General features: G+C 49.2%; 1 protein-coding gene across 1 annotated transcript in view; it reads left to right on the plus strand.

Moving 5' to 3' along the window:
• Positions 1-19,269, plus strand: part of LARS1 (leucyl-tRNA synthetase 1) — an 860,995-nt gene that overhangs the window by 585,545 nt on the left and 256,181 nt on the right. The window contains exon 22 of the mRNA XM_069652446.1: positions 3,901-3,964. Within this exon, the coding sequence (XP_069508547.1) occupies positions 3,901-3,964 (64 nt within the window). The remainder of the gene's footprint in view (positions 1-3,900; positions 3,965-19,269) is intronic.

Genomic DNA, 19,269 nt, shown 5'->3' on the forward strand with positions numbered 1-19,269 from the left:
GTTCGGATTGACCTCCGCCCCGAGGGTTTTCACCAAGCTCATGTTGGTGGTGGCAGCGTATCTCAGGAAAGGGGCGATTCACGTCTACCCCTACCTGGACGATTGGTTGATCAGGGCGCGCTCTCCCGAGCAAGTCCTGGATCATCTGTCCGTCACCTGCCACTCCCTTCACAGGCTGGGCTTCTCCCTCAACTTAAAGAAGTCCCACTTGATGCCAACTCAGCGGCTCCAGTACATCGTAGCAGTGCTCGACACGTCCCTGGGGCAGTGTTTTCCTCCCCAGGTGAGGGCCCACCACATTCAGCAGATGGTGCACAAGTTTCAACATGCCCAGAGTCTCCCAGCGTTCGAGTTCTTGAGGTTGCTCGGCCTCATGGCATCCTGCATTCTTCTGGTGCCAGAGGCCAGGTTGCGGAGGAGATATTTGCAATGGACTCTCAACCTCCATTGGTCACAGTGCTCCGGCAGGATGTCGGACCCCGTTCAGGTGCCGCCCTCGGTCGCCCAGGACCTTCTGTGGTGGGCTGTGGAAGGCAATCTGATGAGGGGGGCTCCGTTTTGGCTACCCTGGCCGGAGGTGACGATTGTGACGGACGCATCCCTCACGGGATGGGGAGCGAATGCCAACGAGTTGACAGCGGTCGTGGGTCTCCGTCGGAGTCCAGACTCCATATCAATCTGTTGGAGCTGAGGGCCATCAGGCTTGCCCTGAAGGCTTTTCTGCCGACTGTGCGAGGAAAGACTGTCCTGATTCTGACGGACAACATGGTGGCCATGCACTACCTCAAAAAAAGGGAGGGGCAGGGTCACTTCCTCTGTGCAGGGAGGCGATGCAGCTCTGGTTCTGGGCCATCCAGCAGGAAATTTCGATCTCGGTAGTTCATCTGGCCGGAGACGAAAACGAGACAGCGGACGCTCTGATCAGGCAGAGCACGATCTCTCACGAGTGGGAGCTGGCTCAGGAGATTCTCCTGGAGATCTTCGCCCTTTGGGGGACCCCTCAAGTGGATCTCTTCGCCTCCAGTGTCAGCCGGAAGTGCGAAAGGTTCTGCTCGTGGAATTTCCTCCAAGAGGAGCCTTAGGAGACGCAATTGTGGTAGAGTGGTCATTCCCACTGCTGTACGGGTTTCCTACAGGCCGCGTCATCCCCCAAGTGCTGTAGAGGTTACGGAGTTTCGGTTCCCGGATGATCCTCATTGCTCCGGCATGGGCTAGGAGGACGAGGTACCCGGACCTTCTCGACTTGTCCATCTGCCCTCCACGTCGTCTTCCCTACCGAGACGATCTGCTCTCACGGGAGGGGGGTCAGGTTCTCCATCCAGAGGTCAGTTCCCTCAACTTTCACGCTTGGCTTCTGAAAGGTTGAGGTATAAGGATTGGGACCTCCCTGAAGATGTGATGATGGTGTTGCTTTCGGCCAGACGGCCGGCAACAAAGTCCCTGTACCGTTGCCGTTGGAGAAAGTTCTGCGACTGATGCAGGGTTCAAAATGTGGATCCTTTTTCATGCGACATTCCTGTCGTTCTGTCTTCTTTGCTTTCTTTGGCCCGCAAGGGCCTGCAAGTGGGTACCATTAAAGGTTACCCGGCGGCGCTGTCTATATTTAAGCGCTCGTCTGAGGAGTATTCTTATTTTGAAATCCCTTTAATTTCCCAGTTTCTGAAAGGGCTCACTAATGTGTTACCTACGTCACCTTTCCATGTGCCCGGTTGGGATCTGAACCTTGTTCTCAAGTTTCTAATGGGTGCTCCGTTTGAGCCTTTGCATTCCTGCCCTTTGAGACCGTTAACTCTTAAAACTGTATATTTAGTTGCGGTCACTTCCGCTCGCAGAGTGAGTGAGTTACAGACACTTTCAGTTAAGCCACCCTTCACTGTGTTTCACAAGGACAGGGTTGTCCTTCGAGTTCGTCCTTTCTTCCGAAGGTGGTGTCGGAATTTCATTTAAGCCAGAAGGTTATTTTTCCGGCATTTTATCCTCCTCCGCATCCTGGTAAGGACAAGGAGAGGCTCCATAGGCTGGATCCCAGGAGAGCTTTAAGCTTTTATATTTCACGCATGTCCCGGGTCAGAGTGGACGATCAACTCTTTATTGGTTACGCTGGAAGGTGTTTGGGACAAGCTGTTACTAAGCAGACTTTGGGCTTCATTACACGGAAGGCGGTAAACCATGGTGCTATTAGCACCATGGTTGCCGCCGGTACCATACCGGTAACACCATGGAGGAAAGGGGAATTACCACCCCATTCCAAGGTTTGCGGGTGGTAATTCCCCCTTCCTCCATGGCCCTACCCCATTCCCATTTTTGCCCCATAGGGCATAATAGGAATGGGGAAGGAGCTAATTACGGTACCGCAAATTGCGGTACCGTAATTAGCACCTTTGCGGGTTCCAACTTTAACGGCTGGTCTACACCAGCCGTTAAGGTCGGGTCCCGCAAAGGGACCTCGTAGTAAGGCATACCTCGTAGTAAGGCATTAAGGGTTTACCGGTACCAGTGCCCTTACCAGTACCGGTAAACCCTTACCGCCTACCGTGTAATGAGGCCCTTTGTCTCGATGGTTCATCTTGGCAATTTCCGAATGTTACCGCTTGGCGGGTAAGGACCCTCCGGTAGACTTACGGACCCATTCTACCAGGGGTATGGCTGCCTCTACTGCCCTGCAGAGGGGTGTTCCTATTCGTAACATCTATGATGCAGCCACCTGTGCTCGGGCCAAACTTTTGTACGTCACTACTCCCTCCATTCTATCTGGAGGCAGGATCTGGCCTGTGGCAAGGCGGTCCTTTACTCTGCAATTTGATTGGGCATTCTAAATTTGTATATTCTAAATTCTTTTCCCACCTCCTTACGATGGTACTGCTTTGGGAGTCTGTCATAGATATGGAATACGTCGGAGGACCCAATCCCCTCGATAGATATGGAATACGTCGGAGGACCCAATCCCCTCGAAGAACAAGTTACTTTCTTACCTGGTTACGTTCTTTCGATGGGATGGTCCGACGACGTATTCCATATCGCTCCCTCCCTGCCTACGCTGCTACAGTATTTCTTATGCGATTTCAGCTTACGTTTCCGCAAGGCTTTCTGTCGTCATACTGGCAGAAGATTGGTGCCACACGTTCTGGGAAAAAACTACAACTGAGGCTACGGGCGTCGTGCGTCCTACTTATAACATCTGGTGCCGTCGGAGGAGGTCCTCGAGGACGGCGTATCGACGTCATCGACGCAGGACGCAGACGCCGAAAGATTTTCCAAAGCAGCACAGCTGTGGTGATTACTGTCATAGATATGGACTACTTCGTCAGACCATCCCATCGAAAGAGCGTTACCAGGTAAGAAAGTAACTTGTTCTTCTCCAGCGCTGGTATCTTTCATGGATTCCCATGCTTAGAATATTCCCCGTCGTCAGGCTGGGAACCCTTGGTACCTTTATAAAGACGTTTTCCATAGGAAAAATGTCAACACTTCTGGCTCCTTTCTACGTAGTTTTGGGCCGCCAGCCGGCCTCCCCTACATGCAAACAATATATACCCCTTCCTACTTTGGGGGGTTATAATCTTACGGGAGCCGTGGGGGCGGGGCATTTATACTGCTTCTTCCTATTGGGGCATGCGTAAGCGGCCCAAAACTACTTAGATAGGACACAGAAGTGTTGACATTTTTCCTACTAGAGGTTTAGGTGACTATTTTGTGTGGAATTCTGGTTCCTGATCATCACTGCATTAATATGTTGTTGTTCCCTTTTCTTCCCATCCCTTAGCCTTGTTATTGTGCCTATCACCAGGTAGCACAAGTTGATTGCGTGATTAGTAAACTGAGAGCAGGTACACAGTTTTAGGCTGATATAGGATAGTAACATTGCTGTCCTATGTGACTTCACTATTTTGTTCTTGCTAGATGTCAAAATCTACCGGCAACTTCCTTACTCTAAGTCAAGCGACTTCAAAGTTTTCTGCTGATGGTGAGTATCTGTGGTGTTTACGTTGCATTCAAAAAGTCATTTAAATTAATGGTTATGTCACAAAAATGAAATGGGGTAGAAATTATTTATTGCAATGTACTGTAAAAACGATTTGTTCAATGTGGTGATCTACATGCCCCACAGTCTCACAGCCCTTGCTGGGTTACGCTCATTTTCACTGTGGAAGCAGAGTCATTCAAATTATATCTGGAAATACTATCCTATTCTGATAGCTATGTTGCTTAAATCTCATATTTAAACATGGGTCTGGCTTAGTTGAATATCATTAATATGCCTTGTCGAAAGCTTGGGGCCTTACAGTGAGACTTTACATTTTGTTGGGTATATTGATCAGTGTTTTATCAGATGTTCTCTCTCCTCAATTAAAGGAACTTCCCGTCCTATGCACCATCTAAGCGCAAAGCTCTGCTTATTGTTATGAGGCTTCCTCACAGTTCAGGATAGACCGCATTGGTTTTGCTCTTTACCTTCCGTTGCGTTTTAATGACCTTGATTTTCTTTCTGCTATCCGAAGTAGTCCCCTTGATGTTTTGCATACTCTTTGCTCTTTTGGCTTATTTCTGTTGACAAGACCGAAACTGCATTTTGGCATACTGCCCATAACAGCCGTTGGGTCTCCTAGTGTAGGGTACTATAAACTGGTCCATTTTGTCCTTGAATAAGATTCTACCCAAAAATGGGCCTGAGTGTCTGTCTTGGGCAGCTCTTCTGCTTTTTATGGCTGTAATGCGTTGTAGCCCTTTTTACTTTCTGGTTATCCACTTGCTCTCTGAAAACAAGCGCAATGACTACTAAGTATGTAAGTACTGTGGCCTGCCATTTCCTTTTTATCCATTGTTGTGTTTTCACGACTGGAACATCCGTTCTGGCTGTTCTGCCTACCCGAGCTCTGACTCAGATCCCACAAATGCTCCTTTGTAATGCTAATTAATTGAATGTAAAATAATTCTACATAGCTCCCTCCTGCAATGTTTGTTGTCTCGCTGTGCATGGCTCGGTATGAAAAGAGGGAGAGGGGATTGTCAGTTGGATAGCGGGAAAGGTGGTTGTGAAACCTTTGGTGTTGATGGGTCCAGGTCGGAAGTATCAGATACCGGAGTGCTATTCTACTTCTGTGAGATTGAGTGAGGCACTTGGGAATAGTTTATCCAAAGCTTAGAGTCCAAGATCTGATAGACTACCACATGTTTGGTCTATCTTGCTGATTTGGTGCCGTGTGATAGGGCTGGAGCGGAGAACTTAGTCATAGCTCGATTAATGTTCATGTGGTAACTGCCAGGCCTGAGGTGGCCGCATGTGTCTGCTGTAAGGTTGCACGATATAAGAAGCGAAACAGATAAAAGGAAGCAAATGACTGAAGATAATACTCTATCATAGATTCTAAAAGAAGATATGACTCACACAGCAGAAGGAGAATTTAACTCAGAGTCCTTTTGAAACTATCCCATGGAGGGGAATTACTGAATTGAAATGTAAGGCTGCCATATGGGACTGGTTCAACAGCTTCTACTATCTCAGGAGTAAAATTCTTTGGCAACAGAAATGTGAAGAGCGTCCCCTGATATTTAGAACCACAACCCTATGTTTGATTATTTACAGACAGAAAAAAGGAGACCATTTCTGAATGTTTGCCTAGATCAGCTCATGACATTGGAAGTGTTGGTACCAAGGAAAACGTTGAACATAATTCCTAGATTTTGCAGCATTTGTAAGGAGGGTGGGTAGTTGGAGACATTGCAGCATTTGATAATAACTTGTTGTCGAGTAAAGGAGCTGAGATCTTTTTGTTTGGGGAAGTTTGTAGGAGACCCTATGTTGTGGAGATTGCACATCCCTCGCCAGAGGGCTATCTGGCAGTCATCTAACCTATTGGTTTATCATTAAATCCAAACACAAGGAAGCCAAACCTCACTGAAGTAGTAGCCATTGCAAAGCAATCAGGCATAAATCAGGGGGGGTACAGAGCGCTGGTAGTCCAGTACGGTTAGTCCATACAGTTAATGAAACATAACTCCCAACACTGGTATACTAAAAGAATATACACTTTATTAAAGTTGCACGTATAAAATATATCAGGTGAAAACAAATACATTTTAAGGGAACGTATCACATGATGGATGTGTGTGTAAAGTAAAAAAAAAAAAAAGAGCAGTGGTCAATGAAGACCCAATACACTACTACTTTTAGTATGTCTACCTTCTAGTGATAAGCCCTACAGTTCTACTCTAAGGAGAATGGGAAAGACAATTGAACCTTAGACTCAGTAGAACATTGCATTTGCATAGCTCTGATTAGGACCGAAGATGCCACACAATCACAATATTTTTAGCCTATGTGATGCGCCAGGAGTAAAAGTCAAACACAGAGGCATATTTTGATTGCTTTAAACATTTATTCGAAGAAAAAGGGGTTTGTGGAAAACCTACCTTTCCCTGCAGCTATGAGGGGTTTCCCTGCCTCAACCAAAATAAGTAGTGTCCTTGGCAGGATGTTCAAAAGTCCCCTGTCCCTTGTTCAAAACTTAAGCTGACCCTCACATTCTAAACTTATCATAAAGTGAAAGGCTAGATGTTCTTTTGGCTGCCACCTTGCCGCTTTACTTTGCAGGTTAAAGTTCCAAAATGCTCTAAAAATGAAACAACCAGTGTTCCACATGGATATGAAAGGTGTTAGGAAGGGGGGAAGATCGTCCCAGGACCCCCATTGCTTTCGGATGGGGCAGAGGCCATGGAACGGGGAAATAGGGGCTCTGGGAGGTTACAGGGAGTGTGAGGGGGGTGTTGTTAAGGGCCATAGTGCAGGAAGGCTGGTATACGTTTTGGCTCTTGTATATATGGGAAACCAAACGCCATCTTGGATAGTAGCAGCCATATTGGAATCAAGGCCTAGTTTTGCACTGAGGCCAGGGCCACAGGCCTGAGCAACACACATAGAAATAAAGCGTATGCATGTGGAAATAGCTTGTAGGTTGGGCACCGGTGAGAAAGGGCAGAGCTGCAGAGATTCATAGACTCTTCATTGTCTCATGTTGCCAACATTTCATATCCCAGGAGGAATGGGCCCTGCACGGTGACGAGGGGGTTGAGAGCTCTCTGTGAATAGCGATCCCATGAGAAGGAGGGCACGAGCCTCCGACCTTCCGTTTCCTAGATCTAAGTAATAACACCCAAAAGCCACCGTCCCAAGGCCCCCAGCATTCCAAGGTACCAGTCAGTTCCAGACTGACCATAAAACTGTTAAGCCCATTGTCGATCAGAAATGATCTGAAAACCGTTATCAGTTGCCTTCACCATAGATCACGTGATTTGTGCTGCGAGGTCCCGGGAGGGATAAAACAACATAGCTAAAACGAGGGTGGAGAGCTTTGGTTGGACGCCAAAGTGCCTGGAATCGAGCTGTAGTTTGTTAGAAGCGATGGACTCTAAGTATGCTCTTAGCACATGTCTGCAGTCCCAGGTGCACATGAGGATAGAGAAGAAGATGGACCAAAGGTGCTGGGACCAATGGCCTGGCATCCCTTATGGACAGGTAGCCTATCTATAGGGTCCCGGCCAACCAGCCATTTGTATTTGTACTTGTACATTATGTAATTTACGTCACTGATGACGCTGTATGTCTTCATAAAGTGTTGCTCGTACTGATTTCGGCAGTTCGTTCCATGGCAGCAGAGTGCTTTGCTGGCGCATTTTCTATTTTTGTGGAAATAAAACTTGTTCTCCTTGCAAGTGTGCTCTGCCTTTTTCCCCTAGCGGGTTGTATTTCTTCTGGTGTGCACGTTGAGAGGTTTCTCTACAAAGAGGTCCCCTTCCCATAGAATTCCACAGTTCCTTTATAACACAGTCTCAAGATATCAACACTTCCTTTTCTGGCTTTCCAATGTTGCCATAAAATAAAAAAATCTTTTCCTCTTGGTCACAAAGCTCGCAATGTCAAGATATAGCTTCTCCTCTCTTGACAACCACAAGTTTCAATGTATCAGTTTATATGGCTCACAACACCAAGAGGTGGCTCCTTCGCTCTCAAAGAACAGAACTTCCTCTCTCTTGATGGCAGACTTCACAGGGTCCAGAGATTGCTGCTCCTCTCTTGACGGAACAAGGCATAAATTAGTTTTCAAAAATTGATTCACAGAGTTTGCTAATTAAAATGCTCTTGATTAGCAAACAGACCCATTTGATTAGCAATGTTCTATTACTATTGTTAATGTCACCAGACTTTATTTTTACCCAAGACATTAAATAAAACAATACAGCAGTTTGACATACTGCTGAAATAAGTCATTGGTGATAGGAGTCACGCCTTGCAAATTCTTTAAGTCCGATAGACCTGTAGGTCGGGTAACTAGAGAAATGCTCTTGACCCATAGCAATGGATGACAACAAATTTAAAGACGATTGCCGTAAAATGGTGCATGTCACTATAAACCCGCTTTGTTTGGCACACTCCTGCCACTCGGAGACCAGCGGTGCACAGTGAAACTTTTATTTGACATTTACTGCAAACAAAGTACATTTTAAATAAATGTTTCATACATCCCTTGTATCGCTCTTCAGAAAATCTACTTGACGATGTGAGTGCGTGATTGAAGACTTTGCAAGCCCTGGACAAGTGTCTGTAAAATGTAAAAGGTTAGCTGCATGAATGGACACAAATAAATAGATATGATAAAAAGGAAAACAGTTTGGCCAGCTATCTCCTGCAGGTGATTCTCCAGCATGGGGTCTGGCATGGATTCACATGCTCATGAATATTCCCCGTCGTCAGGCAGTATCAGTTTAGTTTCTGATCTGTCTTTCTTAGTAGTAACCAATCACTGGTCTCTGGGTCATACTGCCCCCAGCCAATGACTGCCCTCTCCCTAAGCCCCGCCTCTGGCAGCCATCCTCAGATTTTTTCCGCATGTTCAAGTGTTGGGAGTCCTCGTGCTATAGCTCTGAAGCTTTTACTGCGTTTTGCGTTTTTTCAAGGAGTTTATTCTCATTGTTTCGGTCAGTCGAGCCTCAAGCTCCACCGTTTCTACTTCCGATCAACGGGGACCCGTTCGGAATTTTCTACACCCCTCAAGGGTGAAGTTTCCGTCGAGTTACGCTTCTTGGAAGATTCCAGAAGATCTGAGGCCTACCTCGTGGTCATGGCCCAGGACAAGGGACGCTCGACACCCGGATCCAAGCTGTTCAGGAACTGCCCTGGATGCGGATTACAGAATGTTTTCAAGGAGGATGAGCATTCGAGATGTCTCTACTGCCTTCACAAAGACAAGACGCACGTGGAAAATGACTGTGCGTTTTGCAAGAACCTGTCAGAGCGGACTATGAGGGATCGTCGGACCTGCCTCGCCAGCTAGCTGGAGAAGGGCCCAGCAGGTGAGAAGAAGTCCGAGCAGTTTTCCAAGTCCTATGAGGGCGCCCCGGCGACGGGGGCCCAACAGAAGGCAAAGCACTGCGAGTCCGCGGGCACTGGGAGCACCGAAGGGTCGGGTTCCTCGGCTGCCAGGCAGGGCGCACTTTCACCGACGCCATCAACCAAGTGCCAACGCTCTGGCTCGGGGAAGAGAAAATGCGAGAACCCGACTAAGCTTCTGGAGAGGCCTCGGTCGATCTGGAAGGGATCAGCCGAGGGGGAGCGAGGTGCTGATCCCTCCCCCAAGGTGAAGGCCTCAAGCACGCCCAAGGTGGTGAAGGCCTTGATTCACCCAGTGAAGGCCTCTATTGAGGGAGTTGCGGCGGCCCTGGCGAAGCCTGTGGAGGCTAACCCAGTGGAAGCGACCTCGGGGCCCAGAGTTTCCCTGCCGCCACGGAGGGAATCCTCTTTTCAGCCCATCGATAAGACCCCCTTGAAGACCCCAGTGGAAAAAGAGGGGTGGGGCGGTGGCCGTCATGGACATGGATACAGCCTCTGAGGAGGAGCTGGTTGAAGTCGTGAAGGGCCTCACCAAGAGGTTAGAGGAGGTCCGGTCCCACGGGGGGAACCCCGAGGAGGCGGACGAAGAGAGCGCCAGTGGCGCGACGAGACTTCCGTGGAGGAGGAGCAACCATCGCGCCCGTCGCAGCCAGTGCCCGAGCCTCAGGACAACTCGGTGGCCATTTTGGTGGCAATCCAAACCTTATGCACGGAGATAAGGACGAGATTGCCCCTCACCCCAACAAACGACCCAGCAGAACCAGGCCCGTCGGGAAGCCCTCCAAACAAGCGGAGTGCAGTTCATCCACCCCACCCCTGCCTTTCCAGCCCTCGCGGCCCGCTCAGCCTTCATCTCCTTCCTTTGATCCTAGGGATGACGCAGGAACGGATACGGCCACGACGGGGACAGATCACGACGGTGGTGACGACGGGATGGGCTTCCATCACCACTCCCTCGGGCCTCCCCGCCCGACAAAATTGGCTCCTTCCACGCCATGATTACCAGGGTATCCAAGCTTTTTCAGCTCTGCCCTGTGGAACAGAAGAAGGAAGGTTTCCTCTATCAGCGGCGCAGGGCCAAGAGGAAGACAGTCCTCGCTGTACCATTGATTGACGATATCTGGGAGGAGGGACTTGCTCTCCTGAAGAACCCATCCACAACGCCTGCCAAGAGGGATCGGTACAAGAAGTAGTACCGGGTCCCCAATTCCGCCCCTTTGTGCCTTAGGGCACAGCACCCCCAGGATTTGGTCGTTTCGGCGGCAGCCAAGAAGAAGGCGGCGGGGGCGTCATCCTCAACTTCGACCTCCCCACCTGACGGCGAGGGAAAGAAGCTGGACGCCATGGGACGACGAGTCATCTCGTCTGCGGCGACGACAATTAAGGCGGCCAACGCCCTAGTGATTGTGGCCCGCTACGACAGGGAGCTGTGGTACAAGATTGCTCCCCTGCTGGACTTCCTACCGGACGACAAGAGGTCGGAGGCCCTGGAGATCCTGCAGGAAGGTGAGGTGGCGTCGGACCACGCCATAACGGTGGCCACGGATATCGCTGACACCGGATTCCGCCAGTTGGGCAATGGTGTTTGGCTTCGACGGCGGGGATGGCTCAAGGCAACTGATTTCCACCCGGACGTGCAAACCAGAGTTTTGGACATGCCCTTCGACGGGAACATCCTGTTTGGAAAAACAGTGGATGAGTCACTTCAGGCCATCAAGACCGACACGGAGACGGCTCGGGCCTTGGGTGTATTGCAGCAACAACGGCCGCCCTTTCGGAATGCCAGAGGCAGACAGGGTGCCTCCAAGGGATCTGGCGGCGGCTCCTCGACGTACCGCGAGGCACCCCGCTCCTCATCGCAGGAGGCCTACAGAGGACGCGGCAAGTCAGGAGGATTTCGTCGCCAAGGCGGCACGCTGCCTCCAAGCAGGACTGAACCGGCCATAGCGTCGCGCCCCCATTTGAGCACCCCGGTGGGAGGCCAGCTGGCGAAGTTCGTCAGCGTGTGGGAGTCCATCTCCACCGACCGTTGGGTGCTGGATGCCCTGGCCCACGGGCACACTCTCGAATTTCAAAGGAAGTGCCCCCGCATTCCTCGTGGCCAGGAAGGAAAATCACATCCCTCAACTGCTGTTAGAAGTAAGGGCGATGCTCAAGAAAGGTGCCATCGAGCTCGTCCCGAAGAGGCTGCGGGGCTCTGGAGTATACTCAAGGTACTTCCTCGTCAGAAAGAAGACAGGCGGTTGGTGCCCCATCCTGGACCTGCGACGGTTAAACAAATACATCAAGGCGCAAAAGTTTAGGATGGTCACCCTCCAGCTCCTGCTGGGACAGCTGGAGGAGGGCGACTTCCTATCGTCGCTGGACTTGGAGGATGCGTAGTTCCACATCCCCATTCTAAAAGGACACCGAAAGTTTCTCAGATTCGTAGTCCAAGGGCGGCACTAACAATTCAAGGCCCTGCCATTTGGGCTGAAGCCGGCACCCAGGGTGTTTACCAAGTGCCTCGCACGAGTGGCGGCGCGGCTGCGCGGGATCCACGTCTACCCCTACCTGGACGATTGGCTCATCCGTGCAAGGACAAGAGGACTCGCTGTCAAACACACAGCGGAGACCGTCCAACTTCTCACGGATCTGGGATTCTCCATCAACTACTTGAAATCCCACCTGGTCCCATCGCAGGTCGCACTGTTTCTGGGAGCCAAGCTCGATACAGTGGCGCGATTGGCCTCGCCGTCGGAGGAGAGGACGAAGGCCATCTTGGGCAAGGTGCAGCGGCTGCTGGCCACGGACGTGGCCAGGGTGGGATCCATCAAGTCCCTGCTCGGAATGATGTCCTCATGCATCTACATGATGCACCTGTGCAGGCTACGGATGCGACCTCTACAAGAGTTCCTTGACGCCCGTTAGATACAAGCGACGGGCAGCTTCGAAGACAGGATCCCGCTCAACGAGGCTTTCCGCCAAGCGATTAAATGGTGGGGCACCCGCGCGTATCTCGCGGCGGGCAAGGACTTTCAGACCCCGGTACATCAGGAGACGGTGACAACGGACGCCTCCCTGGAGGGATGGGGAGCGCACACCGGAGATCTGCACGCAAGAGGCCTTTGGCTCCCGGAGGAGATGTCACTCCACATCAACATCCTGGAACTCCGAGCAGTGTTCTGGGCCCTCAGGTCGTTTCTCCCGTCCCTTAAGGGCAAGGTGGTGAGGATCTTCACCGACAACACCACCACGATGTTCTACATCCGGAAGCAGGGAGGCACCAGATCCCCAGCCATGTCCAAGGAGGCCCAGGATCTGTGGCACTGGGCCGTCGCCCAGGGGATGTTACTGGTGCCCTTCCATCTAGCAGGAATAAAGAACGTCATCGCCGACTCACTCAGCAGGGAGCTGCGCTCATGATCAAGTGGATCGACTTTTCCAACGATGGGGCAAACCCTAGATCGACCTGTTTGCGACGGCGACAAACTCCAAGTGCCAGAGGTTCGCCAGCAGGTTTCCCCAGCCGAAGAGCATGGGTGATGCTTTCTCGTTCCCCTGGGATGGCCTGTTCCTGTATGCGTTCCCTCCGTTGCCGTTGCTGCTCCGACTCATCAACCAACTCAAGAGGTCCCGGTGCAGGATGATCCTCGTTGCACCGGCGTGGCTGAGACAGATCTGGTTCCCGGACGTTCTGGACTTGTCAGCGCCCCCCCCAGTCAGACTGTCGACAGACACAGATCTTCTCTCCAGAGAAGGAGGTGCCATCCTCCATCACGACCCGGAGTCGTTGAACTTGCAGGCCTGGCTCCTGCAGCATTAGAGTTTAGAGGGTACGATATCCCGGCGGACTGCAAGGAGGTGCTTGCAAAGGCCAGGGCGTCCTCAACTCTAAAGTGCTATGGACACAAGTGGAAGAAGTTCTCTGTCTGGTGCCGTGCACAGAAGATTATCCCTCTGCGAATTACGGCCCCTCAAGTGCTGCCGTACCTGCTGTCGCTTGCCAAGGCGGGACTAGCTCACGCTTCCATTAAGATCCATCTTGCAGCGATTTCCCGTTACACCAGAACTACGGGACGGTCATCCCTGTGGTCTTATCGCCAGGTGAAGGAATTTATGAAGGGACTGTTCCGATCGTTCCTGCCGGTGAAGGCTCCGGCCCCGGCGTGGGAGCTCAACGTGGTGCTGACCAGGCTCATGGAGCCGCCATTCGAGCCTCTGCATTCGGCACCGTTGAAATTTCTGTCGTGGAAAACAGCGTTCTTTGTGGCCATCACCTCCGCACGACGAGTGGGAAAGATCCATGCCCTATCCTGCAAGCCTCCATACTTGACTTTCCACAAGACGTGGGTGGTGCTGAGGACGCACCCCTCCTTCATACCCAAGGCGCCGTCGGACTTCCACCTCAACGAGCCCTTGGTGTTGCCAGTTTTCTTCCCGTCGCCTTTGTCGGTCGGCCGAGAGGACTTTGCACTCGCTGGATTAGCTAGAGCGCTGAAGTTCTACATGGACCACACAAAGAGTTTTCCGAAGACATCACATCTTTTTGTGAACTTTGGACCTGTGAATCAAGGGAAGGCCCTCTCGAAGGCTTCCATTTCCAGATGGCTCTCCGGCTGCATCATGCACTGTCATCGGTTGGCAAACCGACCGTTGCCCGGCCGTCCGAGAGCCCATTCGACCAGCGCGATCGCTGCTACTACGGCGTTCTTGTCTGGTGTGCCCCTGCTGGACATCTGCAGGGCTGCTACGTGGAGGTCGACGCACACCTTCACGAAATTCTACTGTGTTGACCGGGATTCCACGCAGGAGTCCAGAGTCGGCCAAGCAGTGCTGCGCAACTGGTTCGCCTGAAGGTGGGCCTGGTGAGGAGGTAAGAGTTGCTTAATGTTGAGTTTATGTAATGCTTAATGTTGAGCCTTGCCACCTCCCGTGGTTGTGCATGTGTGTACTGCTACGTATTCTTATATTCATGAGCATGTGAATCCATGCCAGACCCCATGCTGGAGAAGGAACAAGTTACTTACCTGTAACTGTTGTTCTCCAGCATGGGTCTGGCATGGATTCACATGCGAACCCTCCCTCCTACCCCTCTGCGGCTCTTCACTTGGTCATACTGCCACTTTACGTGCTACCAATTCTGAGGATGGCTGCCAGGGGCGGGGCTTAGGGAGATGACAGTCATTGGCTGGGGGCAGTATGACCCAGAGACCAGTGATTGGTTACTACTAAGAAAGACAGATCAGAAACGAAACTGATACTGTTTTTTTCTTTACCGAGCATTCCCAGTCTGACGACGGGGCCTATTCATGAGCATGTGAATCCATGCCAGACCCATGCTGGAGAACAACAGTTACAGGTAAGTAACTTGTTCCTTATATATAATGTAATCCTAATCATAAAGCAACATGTGCTCTGGAGGCTAACTATAGTGGATGGTAGTGCAGTAGATCTGTAGATATACAGACTGGATGAAACTATTGATCACTACTTTGCGTAAACATTTAGTTAGCTTTGTTTATTCATTATGTAAGAGGAAAGGAAGTAAGAGACTAAGCAGAGTGGATGGTGTAGAAAACAGAACTGGGCAAACTAGGTGGAACTTTTAAGGTAGCTAGTATAAAGCAATAGGGTGATAATATAGAATGTCAAGGAGTATGGGGGACCAGCTCATGGATTGAGCACCAGTTGCACAGATGTATGTAACCAACAAGTTACATAAATAGGCTTGGCATCAAAAGCATTTGATTGTGTGATCATGTACATTTTCAAAGATTTTCACTCGTCAATATGATGCATCTTCCCCAACAAAATGAAATATAGTTGACACCCTGAGATTTAGATACACTAGCCTAAACTTTACTGTAAATCATGGCGATAATGCAGTGTTTTACAGTATCAATACTGTAATTACGCATTATGTAAACTTATATTTATAGGAATGTAATTGCATGACTGTCTTTTGAAAAAATATAAAAGTTAGCTCATACTTGTCTTTGACAGGCAGGATATATTTAGCTTATTAAAAGTATCACTAAAAATATCATCCCGATTACTTCTGGTTTGCAATTTATTTGAAAAATAAAAATAAATGCTTGCATGGCACTCCCATACAGGCATTTCGCACTTGAGAGTGGAGGAGATGATTACTGTTGCACTTTCTCTCTATTAGCACTGAACAGAGAAAAGAAGCGTGAAGAGAGCACAGAGGGCAAGAGAGGAATGCAGGGCGAGCTGTGCTTTAATTGAACAGGGCAACTTAAATTGCTACCTTTGCTACACAAGTGTCAATTTGATTAGTAAACCTACAGACTTGCATAACAAATTGCTATGCGACACTGTTTATTTTATGCCTTGCGGAATGATTCAAACAGGTACAGTTTTAATGTCTTTCAAAACAGTCTACCTGGGGTACTCTCCTGCCAGGTTTTATTTAAGCATCTCAGTTCTCAATTCTCCAAAACAACTCCTGTGGTATACACTCTTGCCAGGTTTTATTCAAGCATCTTAGTTCATAGTTCTCAAAACAATGCACCTGGTATACTCTCCTGCAAGGTATTACTCAAGTTTACTTGTATTATACTTTACAGTCTTATATTCTGTTCACATGCCTGGTGTACTCTCCTGCCAGGGATTCTCATATGAGCAGGCTACGAGTCCCAGATGCGCTTTCACTGTGCCTGGCATACTCTCCTGCCAGAACTTTGCAAAATGTCATAGTTTTCCCTTCGGTCAATATTGGGTTCTTGCCCCTTTCCTGTTGGCTGTTGTCAATGCTTTTTCTTGTTCACTACTTCCCCTGTTCGGATTCCCTGGTTTCCCATTTTCTTGCTTGGAATACATTGCTTGCTTAAATGTTCCAGCTCCCCTGTTAACGTTCTCTGAACAGAACTCCCTTCTTATTCGCTGTGCGGTTCGCACAACAAAGCCCCCCGGTCTCCCCCTTTGCTTGCCTGGGGTCGCCATTAGTTTCTGGCTGCTTAAGCGTCATCCGCGGGTGGAATTCGATGAATCAGTCTTCCTTCTCTTCGGCATCTGCAGCACTCTACAGTCTTCTCACCGCTCTGGTTTACACGTCAGAGCTTCCACTGCTCCATAATTTGTGATAGTTGTGGGATATTTTGACCCATTCCAATGTGCCCCACTACATCACTTTACTGCAATGGTGAAGGAAACAGCCCAAAATGACCGCGCTCACTCCTGTGCGCGCCAAAATCTTGAAACTGTGTTTTGTGATCACCAGAAAATGGCTACACCCCATTGCCAACCCCATTTCAGGTGTGGTAAAACAAGAGTAATCACTGCAGGAATGTGCCAGTGTGCTCTGCAACATTCAACATGGAGCAAAGGAAAGAAGCTGCAGTACTTTGCTGTAAAACCGAAAATGCCTTTTAAAATGTTAGCTTTTCAACCTCAAAAAGTGCTGTTTTTGGCGCTAGATCCATTCATTTCTACTGAATCATTGAGATTAAAAGGGCACTGCAATGCCCAGAATCATCCAGTGGGGCTCAGAGGAACCGGGCCTCATTGGAATAACAGCTACTGACAAATGTATCCTTAAGAAATCAACCAGGGACTGTGTTTTCATTTTTCAGGGCAAATGCAACAAGCATCAAGAAACAGCTGTCCAGAGAAAAACTATAAACAAAGACTGGATACATTTATCCATGCTGCAAACAACTCCAGCACTCAAGGGAAGAACTAGTGCTGACTAAAATGTGTATTTGCTGCAGATGTAAACTGACTTTAAAAGAACTATGTTAAATGTGCTTTTGCCTGAATGGGAAGCAAAATCGCCTATTTTAAAAGTATGTTCTTGTGTAAAGGGTGTACATGGATTTGCTACTGGTAAAAATTCACGGATAAACTGTGTAATTCCATAGGGTTAAGTAAAGATTTAACAAAGTGAAAATTAAAGCTAAACCCAGTCTGAGTTAATCAACTATATAAAAAAAACCCTGCTCTGACAGTTCGTAGCCTGAGAAAGGTTGACACCTCCACTGTCGGCACAGGAAAGGCTAATTGCTGCAGGGAGGCCTCGCTTACTCATGACAAAGGGATTTCCTTAGACATTCATCTTTGCCCCAGGAGAAGACAATAGCAGGATTGGACACTCACCCTTACAGGGGACGGGCAGGAAGCTCCACTCTCCAGGAAGAGGCCCCTCATTCAACTTCAAAGGATTTGACAGTTGCTTACACTTGGGAAGAAAGAAAAAAAAACAGACATGTGACTTTTGGGTTTAAAATGCTTATTTTGCCACTGAACTTCAAGACATTTAACTTGGCAGCAAGAATGAGAAAAGTTATGAAAAGTGCATACATATAAATCTGAATTTATGCTGGTCATTTGAAAACTTGGTAGAATGTCTTACTGCGAAAGGAACAGAAGTTACAAAGAATGACTAATTGTGACGAAACTATTAACCCCTTAAGTGCCACCGACGAGCTGGCTCGTCGGTGGCAAGCGCTCCAGGTTGCCACCGACGAGCCGGCTCGTCGGTTTAGGCACTCTGTTTTGCTCGATCCCTGCAACGCAGGGTTCAAGCAAAACTGTAATCCAACCCCCAGGCTATGTGAGGGGGAGGTCCCCCCTCACTGCCAAGGGGGTGGATTACCTTCAGTTTCACGTCGGCGTGCGTAACTCACGTCAGCGTGAAACTGCTGCGGGGAAGAGAGAAGGTAAGTGACCTTCTTGTTCCGCCTCGATCTCCGGCTGTATTTCAAGCCGGAGATCGAGGCGGGTATCGTTGGAAAGGGGAAATCCTCCCCTTTCCAACGATACCCATTGTGTGGCATTGCTGCCCGCGGATCGGGCGCAGGGCGCGCGATCCGCGGGCAGCAATGCCACCGGATCAATACAGATCTGTTTGTGACGCGGGGGGGGGAGCTGCTTACTAGGTAAGCGGCTCCCTTCCCCCTGTGGCCCCATAGCATGGGGCCACAGCGCCAGAGACCCCTGGGGGCAGATGATCACTGCCCCCAGGGAGGGATGCATGAGGTGGTGCCTCCCCTATCTGATGCCAGGAAGGGATGCATGAGGTGGGGACCTCCATTTGGGGTGGGGGGGGAGTGCCACCCCCCGTTGCAGTACAACATTCGCTGCCAATTTAGGGTGCCCCTCAGCCCCCCCCTAAAAAGCAGCATACGATTTAGTATTATTTTTTTGTTTTGTTTACCCAACTTCGCTTGGCGCAGATGGCCACATTAGTGTGCCAATCTGGTCCCAGGGTGCCCAAACCCTACTGCCCCATCTATTGGGGGTCCTGCCCCACCATTTGTGGTGGCCCTCTCCTCACCTCACTCTTTTTCTTAGCCATTAAACCCAGTTTAAGTAAAAGTAACCTGTCAGACTTTCTGTTTTTCCCTGCTCTATTTTTCTAAAAACACCTCTCATTCAACCTTGCATAACTTCCTCAATTTAACAGCTTGTTACTTCATTTCAACTCTGACTTAAACATAAGACCTCTAGCTACATGCCAACACAATAATTGTATCCAGAAAAAAACGTTTAGTGAAATTTAGGCGGGGAATTCGCAATTCTGCAAAAGTTTACACGTGTGATTTTCAAATTCAAGTATATCCAAACTTACATTAAGATTCAAAGTGTTTACTTTTGCTTAACCTATCGCTTAGGATGGTTAGCATCTTTTTAGTGTTGCTTCCGTAGGAATCTGTTGGTTTAAGGATTTTTGCCCACTTTTCATTGTTTTGCTAAGACATTTCTGAATGTCACTTTAAAAGTGTAAGATTTCCAAACCGTTTTTTTCTCTTGTTTGGGGAGGGAAGGTTATCTTTAAATTCTGTTGATTGTTCTTTATTCCTGAATACCTGATGCTCCATTACATCTGTGTAGAATTGCTTATTTGTGGGTTAAGGAATTTTGCGGGGGTAGATCTTAAC

This window comes from Ambystoma mexicanum, chromosome 3p, assembly GCF_040938575.1.
Source record: "Ambystoma mexicanum isolate Mex_15411 chromosome 3p, UKY_AmexF1_1, whole genome shotgun sequence".
Classification (NCBI taxonomy): domain Eukaryota; kingdom Metazoa; phylum Chordata; class Amphibia; order Caudata; family Ambystomatidae; genus Ambystoma; species Ambystoma mexicanum.